Below are 12,024 nucleotides of genomic sequence, written 5' to 3'. Positions count from 1 at the left end.
GTTAGCATGTTTATTTTTTGTATTGCTCTTTTAAAAAAGACAAGTTTTTAGATCTATATAACAATAAAAGTCGGTATTTGATTGCTTAAATTTGTCCTCCAATACATTCCGATCTTAACTTTCCTCTTCTGGAATTCACAGGAACAGATAAGTCACTAAACTCTGCTCAAGGTAAAACTTTAAACTGCTTCCTTTGTACTATACGTAAGGTAGAGATAGTTTTCAGCAAGACCTGTACTAGTCTGTAATTGTTAGCATATTTATTCTCTATATTGTTTTTTTTAATTAATATTTGAGATTTTTGCAATAATAAAGATCACACTCTGATTGATTCAATTTCTCCTCTCCCAATGCATTATGATGTTATCTTTTTCCTTTCTTTGTTACGATGTGCTAATTTCTTTTTTGAAAACAATAGGAACAGCTGATCCACTAAACTCTGCATCAGGTAAACTTAAATCTGATTCGCTAGACACTGTAAGGAAGGGTAGAAATAGTTTTCAGCAAGAACTATGTTAAGCCAGGTGGAAGGAACCTTTTTTGAACCAGCTTGGAATTTTGAGAACCTGCCATGAAAGTGACAAAATTCTGCCTTAGCAATTATGTCCTCTGAAAAGTGATCCATGAAGTAGGGCAAACTGATGAGATGCTTCTCTGTTCTCTTCCAACTTATCATGGTCTTGATCATTCCCAGTGTAATTTATTGGTTTTGTTGTTTATGCAGCTCATAAAATACTGAGTGTAACTGCGTCCAATTTTTTATTTCCTAAGAAAGTTAGTGTATGATTTTTAATAATCAAATGTATTGAAATAATTACTTTCATGAAGAAAGACAATATTGCACTTGGCGCTTTGCATATAAGGGTTTCAAGTATTTTTTCTTATAATATAGCCAAATAAAGAGAGATAGGGCCCTGCATATTTATCCCTAATTAATCCTTTTGGAAATAGTATTGATAGCCAAATTCAATCAATTTTTCAAGTAAATTTACAAAATCATATTACTGTAGTTTGAGAATTTGCCTGAAGTCTGCAGGATAATATTACTTTTTCCTGAGATCATAATGAAATATTAATTCTAGGAGAAGGAGAGGGGCGGCATACAAATCAAATAAATAAATAAATAAATTTAGTGTAGCCATTAAAAGCCCAAAAGTAGGACTCTGGTTCTTTACCACCTGCTATGTGAGGACACTTCAGTCCTAGAAACCAAATTTTGGCAAGCCCCTTTTGAAATGTTGCCAAGCGACAGCATGGGCTTTTCCATATAGTCAGTCAGGGATCAAAAGTACTCAAAGAATCATAACAGACCTTGAGGGCATTTGGTATCCTGTCCCTGGAATAGGGACATTGCGGCTTTTTGAGATATTGTTGGAGTATCTTCTTCCAATCATCACTTACTGTGACTTTAAATACAATAATGTATCGTATTTGTTATGCTGCTGTAAAATTTAATAGTTTGATACCTTGAGTGAACATACACTATAGCATTACTTAAGGTTTGTAACAGGATTGTTTTTTAATATAACTTATTAATAAGGTCTCTGGTCAAAGTGCAATAGTGATTGTTCGCTCATTAACAATCAGAAGCTGCACACTAGCCTGCATGCCAGGCATTGCAGCTCTCTTACCGTCTCTGCAACACAGGTGTGGGACTGCCCTTAGTTGCCTTTGGTGCCTACCTCATCTGTAGCAGCTCTACAACCACATCGGCTCTCTGAAAATCTGAGCTTGCCTGCCTGCCAGGGCCCTTCATGAGCAGCCACTGGTGGAGCCACACCACCTCACCTGCCGCCTTCCCATGCACAGCTGGAATAAGAGTTGTAGTGCCTGCCAAGGCCCAAAGATTACTGGATTCAGTGCTGCTGTAAACCAGAGCCTGCTGCACCAAGTAGGTAGGCAGGCTGGTGCTCACCAGCTCAATGATGGCAGTCGGTAGGTGGCACAGGCAGCACGGCTCCACCCACAACGCCAGTACCATTTGGCCTGCCACAGCCAAAAAGTGTCCCAGCAGCAGCTGGGCCAGCAAGCAGGGTTGGTGAGAAGCTTCCTGCTGATCAGGCAGTGAAACATTGCCACTCCCGCTGGTGGGGGAGAGAAGAGAGAGAGGATATCTCTCTCTCTCTCTCTCTCTCTCTCTCTCCCTCCCTCCCTCTCTCTCTCTCTCCCCCTCTCTCTCTCTCTCCCTCTCTCTCTCTCTCTCTCTCTCTCTCACACACACACACACTCTACACACAGGTACCACACACATACTCCATTATTTCCAAGGCAGCCACGTCCCTTCACTAACCTACTTTCCAGCCCTGTTCTCTGATGCGCATGCAGGGCAAAAAGTGTGTGAGACTATGGTTAAAAAAAAAAAAAAAGTCGAGACCTTCCAAGTTCATAAGTGTTTTTCTTTTTAATGAGAAGTTGGATGGTCTGAACTACGGGGGGTTTTTTGTTTGTTTTTTTACCAGAAGGTAGCGGCATGAGGCCATTCACTCCATGTCCAGCAGCTGCTGGAAACACATTTTGGGAAAGAGCCAAGTCCTACTTTTTTCTTTTGATGCGCTTGCCACTTGCTTGCAGCAACTGGCATTAGCAGCTCCCTATGCTGCTGCTGGCATCACGGGTGCTCTTCACTCTCCCGGCAGCGCTGCTTTCAGCCACCCTGCTGGGCTGTTTCTGCTTGGTGCGGGATCAATTGGCTGAGATTTATTACCTGTGTAGTGCCCTCCCACCACTGCCCACCTGCTAGGCCCTTTCCCAGTGGCCACTGGTGGAGCCAAGCCGCTTCACCTGCTGCTGTATTCAGGCTGCTGAGCCTCTGCCTGCAAATCTATTTGGTGCTGCAGGCTCCAGGCTATGAGATGAGCCCAGTGGTCTTCAGGTCCTGGCCCTCGTGGGCACTAGCTCTCGTGCTGGCTGTGAGGCATTAAGGGGGGCACAGTTTCACCAGCAGCTGGAGGGCACTCCAGAGATCATAGATCTGGGACAACTCGTCTTGTACGAGGCAGGAGCAGCCCAGCAGGATAGGCAAAAGCAGTGCTGCCAGGAGGGTGAAGAGCCCCCATGAGGCCATAGCAGCATAGCCATAGCCAAGGCCAGCAAGTAGTGCAGGCGGAGGCCAGGGCCCAAGAGAATTTGGATCAATGTGGCCACAGGCAGGCAGGTGGTGGGATGGTGGAGCAGTGGGCTTTCTGCCTCCTGCACCTCAAAAAAAAAAAAAAAAAAAAAAGACCTCCCCGAAAATAAGCACTTATTTTGGAGGCCGATAGAAAATAAGAGCCGGTCTTATTTGGGGGAAAATATGGTAGTAATTATTTATTAAGAAAAATAATATATCCCACAAGGATAAAATCCCAATTCAAAAATCCATAACCCACATCAATCTTGCAACTACAATCAGACTACTCATTTGATAAGCTGTATATCTTTCCCAGGTCCCCAAATCTGTTGATAGAACCAAATATATAGTTGGATATCATGAGCATACTGAAGGTTTTTTCTTTTTTGTGTTTAAACAAATTGCAAACAATAAGAGTTAGAACATAAAATACATAAAATATTTACTGAAGTCAGCTGTAAAGTACAGCTTCATAGAGCTACTACAAGCACTTTTAAGTTCAGGTGTACTCACCATTATGTCACAATGGAAAATGCAGTACTGTAATGAGATATAGAAGCATAGAAGATTGGCGGCAAAAAAAGACCTCTGCTCCATCTAGTCTGCCCTTATGCTATTTCCTGTATTTTATCTTAGGATGGATATATGTTTATCCCAGGCATGTTTAAATTCAGGTACCGTGGATTTACCAACCACGTCTGCTGGAAGTTTGGTCGAAGGATCTACTATTCTTTCAGTAAAATAATATTTTCTCATGTTACTTCTGATCTTTCCCCCAACTAACCTCAGATTGTGCCCCCTTGTTCTTGTGTTTACTTTCCTATTAAAAACACCTCTCCTGAACCTTATTTAACCCTCTAACATATTTAAATGTTTCGATCATATCCCTCCTCCTCTTTCCCTTCTGTCCTCCAGACTATACAGATTGAGTTCATTAAGTCTTTCCTGATAAGTTTTATATTTAAGACCTTCCACCATTTTTATAGCTCATCTTTGGACCCCTTCAATTTTATCAATATCTTTTTGTAGGTGAGGTCTCCAGAACTGAATACAGTATTCCAAATATGGTCTCACCAGTGCTCTATACAGCGGAATCATAATCTCCCTCTTCCTGCTTGTTATACCTCTAGCTATGCAGCCAAGCATTCTACTTGCTTTCCCTACTGCCTGACCGCACTGTTCACCCATTTTGAGACTGTCAGAAATCACTACCGCTAAATCCTTCTCTTCTGAAGTTTTTGCTAACACAGAACTGCCAATACAATACTTAGACTGAAGATTCCTTTTCCCCAAGTGCATTATTTTACATTTGGAAACATTAAACTGCAGTTTTCATTGCTTCGACCATTTATCTAATAAAGCTAAATCATTTGCCATATTACAGACGCCTCCAGGAATATCAACCCTATTGCACACTTTAGAGTCATCGGCAAATAGGCAAACCTTGCCTACCAAACCTTCCCCTATGTCACTCACAAATATATTAAAAAGATATATTAAGCAAATCCAGCTAATGTTAGGAGAGGAGGCATAAGTAAAGCTTATAGCATCAATACACTCGGTTTCTGAAATATAGAAGTAAGGGAACCAAGATGTTATTCTGAAGATAGGGTCCCTCTACTGAAGAGGCTATTGACCTAATAATATTTGTGAGGCATAGCATTCAATACTCAAAACAAAATCAAATCTACTTGAATCTCTTGTAATTTATTAGAGGAATGCCTTAATATTAGAATGATGTGTAGAGGAATAAGCTAATTCAGTGTGGTGGATGAAGATGCTAGGCTAGGAATGGATAATCCCAAATTCAGGCTCTTGTAGAGAAAGCCAGCTGGGACAGTTGAAAACTAGCTGGATCAGTCATTCACTCAGTTCTAGGGAGAAGTCAAAGACAACCACTTTTGAAATCTTCCTTCATATTATGATGAACCTGAGGTATAGCTAAATCTCCCTGAAAAAAAAAATAAACTGATAATCCACATTCTGTGACTGTGTCCCTATTAAGAAGCATAATTGACTGGTTTTCCAGTGTAGTTGAGAATCTGCAGTTAGAGGGGTTTTTTTTTTCCTTTTTGCCAGATTTGTTACTCTGACTTCTGAATGTTCTCACATTTCCCCTCTATATTTCTATTATTCCAGCTACCTTCAACTGCTCTTCATATCAATCCAGCTATTCTTCCTCTTCCGACTCAGATTCCACCAGCACATCAAACAATTCAAACCAAGATGATTCTGAAAAGAGGCTTGGTAAGTTTCTGTCGGATTCTGAAATTTTAAGAATAATGGGAACCAGGCTTAGAAATATCAGTTTTTCTGTGCAAACAGACCCTTAAATTGGTTTTAACAGGATTATTGATTTGAATCTAGCTTGCTTTGGCATTCTTGACTATAAGACCTTGTTTTGCACTTTTTCAGAAAATATTTTGTGGCTTTTTTAGTTGAATCAATGTTACCAAGTTAAGCACAAACAAAACACATGCATATAGTCATTGATTAAGACACTATTCATAAGTAATTTTAGGTGTGAACATATGGTATTGTATTCATGTATTAGTTTGATGTACAGTATTAGTTGTCCTCCATGGTTTTTCTGAACTTAATGCCTGCCTATATATTTTCACTCTTTTTCAACAGTACTGAGTGATGTCATGGCTTTGGTCACTGCCCTCTTAAGCAATTATAAGAAGGGCCTGAGAATTTGGAAATTGCAAGATTTCTTGGTGACAGATGAAGGAATTAGTCTTGAGAAGTTCAGCATTGTCCAGGGCTACAAAGACACATTGGAATTTTTGGAGCAAAAAATGCCTCAACTGATATTGAACTACCAAGCTAACAGGCTTAATACTGTTGTCATTAAACCTCAGTCAGGTAATGCCTCCCTTGGATAGATCCATCACTTCTGGTGATCGTATTGTCATCTATAATGTGGCGAGTAAGTCTTGCAGGTACATATAGAGCAGAGGTCTTCAAACTTGGCAACTTTAAGACTTATGGATTCAATTTGTGGAAGTCCACAAATCTTAAAGTTGCCAAGTTTGGAGATCCCTGATATAGAGTACAGTGGAACCTCAAGATACGAACTTAATTGGTTCCAGGGAAAGGTTCGTAACACGAAAGGTTCGTAAGACGAAACATTGTTTCCCATAGGAAACAATGTAAAGTCAATTAATCCGTGCAACAAAAAAAAAACAACCGCAAAAAAACGCTGCCGCCCGGCTGTCACCTTTAAAAACAGCCGGGCGGCTTCCCTCTCTCTCTCTCTCCTTCCTCCCTCCTCCTCCTCTTCCTCCTCCTCCCGTATTCCACCTCCCTCCCAGCCCGCTAGGCAGGCCAGTGGTCCCCGTCACGGCGGCCCGATTGAGGGGCCGGCGGTCTCCGCCAGGGAGAGCTTCCTGGCTTTCGTTCTTGTTGGATTCGCGCGTTTTCATGCCCAGGAAGCTCTCCGAAGTGAGGAGAACCGCCGCTGTCGCCGCTCGGCCGCGCCTCCTCGCCCGCCGCCCGCCCGCCTGCCCAGGATGCAGACCTGCTGCCTCGCCCTGCGCCTGCTGCCGGCCCGATCCTGCGTCTATTGCTTCTGGGCTGGTTCCATTCTGTTCCCTGCCGGCCACGGAGACCGGCCCCGTGGGCTCGTTTACATCTTCCGCTGCCAGCCAGGCAGTGCAACGAAGAGAGGCATTCGCTTTCCTCCCGCCGGCCCCTCAATCGGGCTGGCAGGGAACAGAATGGAGCCTTCCGCGGGGAGAATCAGGAGGCTCCTTTGGCGGCTGGAGGCTGCCTGGCTTTGTGTTTTTGGCTGGGGGAGGAGACAGTAGGACCTTCCTAACTTCCTCCCCCCCCAGCGAAAACCCCAAAGATTGTTTGCTGCCACACGATTTAGCGGCGAAGTGACGTGAAGGGATGGAAAGCTGAAACCGGGCTGTTTCAGCTTTCCATCCATCCACGTCACTTTGCTGCTAAATCGTATGGCAGCAAACAATCTTTGGGGTTTTCGCTGGGGGGGGAGGAAGTTAGGAAGGTCCTACCTCTCCCCCCAGCGAAAACCCCAAAGATTGTTTGCTGCCATACGATTTAGCAGCAAAGTGACGTGGATGGATGGAAAGCTGAAACAGCCCGGTTTCAGCTTTCCATCCCTTCACGTCACTTCGCCGCTAAATCGTGTGGCAGCAAACAATCTTTGGGGTTTTCGCTGGGGGGGGGAGGAAGTTAGGAAGTTCCTACTTCTCCCCCCAGCGAAAACCCCAAAGATTGTTTGCTGCCATACGATTTAGCAGCAAAGTGACGTGGATGGATGGAAAGCTGAAACAGCCCGGTTTCAGCTTTCCATCCCTTCACGTCACTTCGCCGCTAAATCGTGTGGCAGCAAACAATCTTTGGGGTTTTCGCTGGGGGGGGGGAGGAAGTTAGGAAGGTCCTACTTCTCCCCCCAGCGAAAACCCCAAAGATTGTTTGCTGCCATACGATTTAGCAGCAAAGTGACGTGGATGGATGGAAAGCTGAAACAGCCCGGTTTCAGCTTTCCATCCCTTCACGTCACTTCGCCGCTAAATCGTGTGGCAGCAAACAATCTTTGGGGTTTTCGCTGGGGGGGGGGAGGAAGTTAGGAAGGTCCTACTTCTCCCCCCAGCGAAAACCCCAAAGATTGTTTGCTGCCATACGATTTAGCAGCAAAGTGACGTGGATGGATGGAAAGCTGAAACAGCCCGGTTTCAGCTTTCCATCCCTTCACGTCACTTCGCCGCTAAATCGTGTGGCAGCAAACAATCTTTGGGGTTTTCGCTGGGGGGGGGGAGGAAGTTAGGAAGGTCCTACTTCTCCCCCCAGCGAAAACCCCAAAGATTGTTTGCTGCCATACGATTTAGCAGCAAAGTGACGTGGATGGATGGAAAGCTGAAACAGCCCGGTTTCAGCTTTCCATCCCTTCACGTCACTTCGCCGCTAAATCGTGTGGCAGCAAACAATCTTTGGGGTTTTCGCTGGGGGGGGGGGGAGGAAGTTAGGAAGGTCCTACTTCTCCCCCCAGCGAAAACCCCAAAGATTGTTTGCTGCCATACGATTTAGCGACGAAGTGACGTGGATGGATGGAAAGCTGAAACAGGCGAAAGGCGAGGAAGCCTATTGTTGCAGCTGCCACAGCGGAGACATTTGGGGTTTTGGCTGGGGAGGGAGGGGAAGGCAGGAGGTCCGGCCCTTCATTTGCCCTCCCAGCAAAAGGCAAAGCCGCGCAGCTCCGCATCGCCGAAGGAGGCTTAACCCCACCACTCTGTCCCACCCCTCGGCCGTATCCGGCATAACTTCCTCCTGCCTATCCCCGCTCTTCTGCCGGCCACGGCCGAGGGGTGGGACAGAGGGGTGGGGTTAAGCCTCCTTCGGCGATGCGGAGCTGTGCGGCTTTGTCTTTTGCTGGGAGGGCAAATGAAGGGCCGGACCTCCTGCCTTCCCCTCCCCCCCCCAGCCAAAACCCCAAATGTCTCCGCTGTGGCAGCTGCTACAATAGGCTTCCTCGCCTTTCGCCCGTGCCTGGCGGGAGCTGAAGAGTGCTTTGCCCAGTGCAAAGTTGACAGCAAGCAGCTCCGCAGTCCCGAAAGGAGGCTTAACCCCACCCCTCTGTCCCACCCCTCGCCCGTGGCCGGCAGAAGAGCGGGGATAGGCAGGAGGAAGTTATGCCGGATACGGGCGAGGGGTGGGACAGAGGGGCGGGGTTAAGCCTCCTTTGGGGACTGCGGAGCTGCTTGCTGTCAACTTTGCACTGGGCAAAGCACTCTTCACCTCCCGCCAGGCACGGGCGAGGGCGTGGAAGCTTATTGTAGCTCGCCCATGGCCGGCAGAAGATCGCTCTTGCCCGGCTTCCCCGCGAGGCATCAGGTCAGCATTCTGGGAGGGCGGGCGGCGGACGAGGAGGGGGAAAGCCTCCTGCAGCAGCTGCCACAGCCGCCGGCTTCCCCGCCGCCCGCCCCACAGAATGCTGACCTGATGCCTCGCGCGGAAGCCGGGCAAGAGCGATCTTCTGCCGGCCATGGGCGAGCGGCAGGGAGTCGGGGCTGCTGGCAAGCGCCCCAGCCTGGCTGTGACCTTTTAAAACAGCCGGGGGGCTTCCCAGGAGCCTCCGGAAGCCAAACGCCAAACCCGAACTTCCGCGTTCGGCGTTGGGAGGCTCCTGAGAAGCCGCCCGGCTGTTTTAAAAGGTGACCGCCGGGCTGGGGGGCTTCCCAGCACCCCCCCGAACCCCGAACCTGGAAGTTCGGCAAAAGTTCGGGATTCGGGAGGTTGCTGGGAAGCCCCCCAGCCCGGCGGTCACCTTTTAAAACAGCCCGGGGGCTTCCCAGGAGCCTCCCAATGCCGAACCCGGAAGTTCGGGTTTGGCGTTCGTAACTTGAAAAAAGTTCGTAAGAAGAGGCAAATTTTTTCTGAACCCCGGGTTCGTATCACGAATTGTTCGTAAGACGAGGGGTTCGTATCTTGAGGTACCACTGTATTTGGATTTGGACTGAACAAAAATAACAAAGGTTTGGTTTAATAAATGTGATGGGCTAAGTTTAATCTTCCTTAAAGTATGGAAATTGGCCAATCACTTGTTCTGAGTCAAAGCTGGCTCACTGTGTTGTTATAGAATAATTAGGTAATCTTATGTGTACCAAAGTGAGTTTAAAAAACATAAAGCAAGGAATAAATTGCAAGCGGTTCTTAATTTATGACCATTATTTTAATCACAATTTAAAGTTCAATGTGATTTGCAACTCATCCCTGAAATTTCAATCATCACACTACTTTCTCAGTAGTGTGGTGAAAATTTGGGCACATGAGCAACTGATTTATTGTCTACATTGCTTAGGAGTTAAATTGTGGTTGTAAATTGAGGACCATCTGTAAAATCCAATAACCAACCTCTTTTCACTCCCCCCCTCCATCCAGTGATAAAGGAAAGCTATTACAGGTTTTTTTATATCACTAAAATTTTATAGCTACAGTGACCAACAAGTCATACCTGAAGGGAATTGCTTGCCATTTATCAATCTTGTTAGCAAGTGTGAATTGGGGAAAGAGACACAAATCTGGAAAAGGCTTGCTAAATTAGGGTAGTTTTTTGTTAGGGAGAATTCCAGGGGGTAGTGGTGGGTGGGAATAGTATAGTGAATGCAGTGCTTGCCTAAGGAAATGAAAGACTGAAAGTCGTAGAGAAAATATAGGAAGTGTTGGGGAAAATGTGTACAAAATTCGTATGACACCATGAAAAGTTGGAATGTGTTATAACATATATATACATATGTGTTATAAAGATAGCAAATTCTGCCATTGCTGATACACATTTATCCTGCTTCTGGAATGGTAAAACCCCTTGAGATATTGTTGGAATATAGGCTTCAGCTTTCCTTCCTGGACTTGAAATCCAGTATTGGGTCTCAAGTTACTCACTGGTCCATGTTATGCCAAATGTAAACAATAATTTGATATTTGAAGTGGTCATACACTCAACATTTATTTGTATATATTCTATTTATAAAACTTTCTTTTGTAATGAGAAAGTTTTTCAACTTAGTTTAAGAAGTCTCTGGTCAAAGTGCGAGAGTAGTTCACTCATTAACAATAAGCATACACTGTTACGTAGTCTTCATATTTGCTGAGCTAGAAAAACAGGTTTTTTTTCTTGTGGATATTGGATTGCAAAGGATTAGTTACACTTTTGCACAATATTTGTTGACCTTTAAAGAAAGAGGGCAAAAAAATAATAATAGAGGGCAAACAATGATGAAATAGAACATTTTTCAAGAGGCTCCAAATGAAAACATTTTAATAATAATAATAATTAATATTAATAATTTATTAGATTTGTATGCCGCCCCTTTTAATGGCTTACATGTGTTTCCTTGTTCAAATTTAAATTTATTGTGGAGAAATTAAAATCCAAAGCTGCTTTATCTCACTATGGTCTATATCAGTGATGGTGAACCTATGGCCTGGGTGCTACAGGTGGCACATGGAGCCATATCTATTGGCACCCGAGCCTTTGCACTAGCTCAGCTCCAATGTTCATGCATGTGCCGGCCAGCTGATTTTTTGCTTGCACAGAGGCTCTGGGAGGACATTTTTGGCTTCAAAAGCGCCTGGGGGGGGGGGGGGGGGTTACCCTTCTCTGGCTCCAGGAAAGCATTTGGAGCCTGGGTAGGGTGAAAAACAAGCCTACTGGGCCCACCAGAAGTTGGGAAATTGGCCGTCTCTGGCCTTCAGAGGGCCTATGGGAGGCAGGGGAAACTGTTTTCGCCCTCTCCAGACATTGAATTCTGGGTGTGGGAATTCACGCATGTAAGATAGCATGCACACACAGTCTTTCGGCACCCGAAGGAAAATAGGTTCGCCATCACTGGTCTATATTGTCCAGAGCAGAGTTGGTTTTTTAAAAGTTTAGTCAGAGCTGTTTTCATATCCTACATTGTAAAGATGGGTCTTGATTTTGAGATCTTCTGTGGGGTGATTTTATGCATTGGAGCTGGAGGGGTGGTAGTGTAGGTTACAGGCAATCCTAGTTTTAGAGCAATTTCTTTAATGGCTGTTTGAAGTTATAGCAGCCTAGGGAATTCTGGTTTATGAGCTGTACTTATACTTGTGACCATAGTACTACTCCCTCAGTGACATGATTACAGTTCAAGCGCTTGGCAATTGGCTTGAATTTGTTATGGGTTGCAGAATCCTGCAGGAACATGATCACCATTTGCATTTTTCAGTTTTCAAAAAAAAAAAAAAAATTAAACACCATTGGGAAGCTAGTGACCATGAGGTTTGTTTTATAACTGCAGCGACTTGCTTAACAACTGCTATGGCAATTGTCATATAATCAGGCCTGACTTCAGTGGCTTACAGTGGAAATTCTGGCTCCAGGTGTGGTTATACATTGCAGACTACTTGCATAGTCCCAAATAACC

At 45.1% G+C, this 12,024-nt stretch overlaps 1 protein-coding gene across 9 annotated transcripts in view; it reads left to right on the top strand.

Annotated features, from left to right (window-relative positions):
- LOC139154640 (serine-rich adhesin for platelets-like) overlaps positions 1-12,024 on the top strand; it is a 61,304-nt gene that overhangs the window by 32,744 nt on the left and 16,536 nt on the right. For 5 of the 9 annotated variants that reach the window (XM_070729492.1, XM_070729493.1, XM_070729486.1 and 2 more), the window contains 2 exons: positions 5,249-5,356; positions 5,744-5,977. In XM_070729492.1, the coding sequence (XP_070585593.1) occupies positions 5,249-5,356; positions 5,744-5,977 (342 nt within the window). Of the gene's footprint in view, positions 1-141; positions 172-5,248; positions 5,357-5,743; positions 5,978-12,024 lie in introns of all 9 variants that reach the window. The other 4 variants (XM_070729485.1, XM_070729489.1, XM_070729488.1 and 1 more) reach the window with 1 other exon arrangement.

Source organism: Erythrolamprus reginae, chromosome Z (assembly GCF_031021105.1).
Source record: "Erythrolamprus reginae isolate rEryReg1 chromosome Z, rEryReg1.hap1, whole genome shotgun sequence".
In the NCBI taxonomy this organism is placed as follows: Eukaryota; Metazoa; Chordata; class Lepidosauria; order Squamata; family Dipsadidae; genus Erythrolamprus; species Erythrolamprus reginae.
This window is presented reverse-complemented; position numbering and strand designations above follow the sequence as displayed.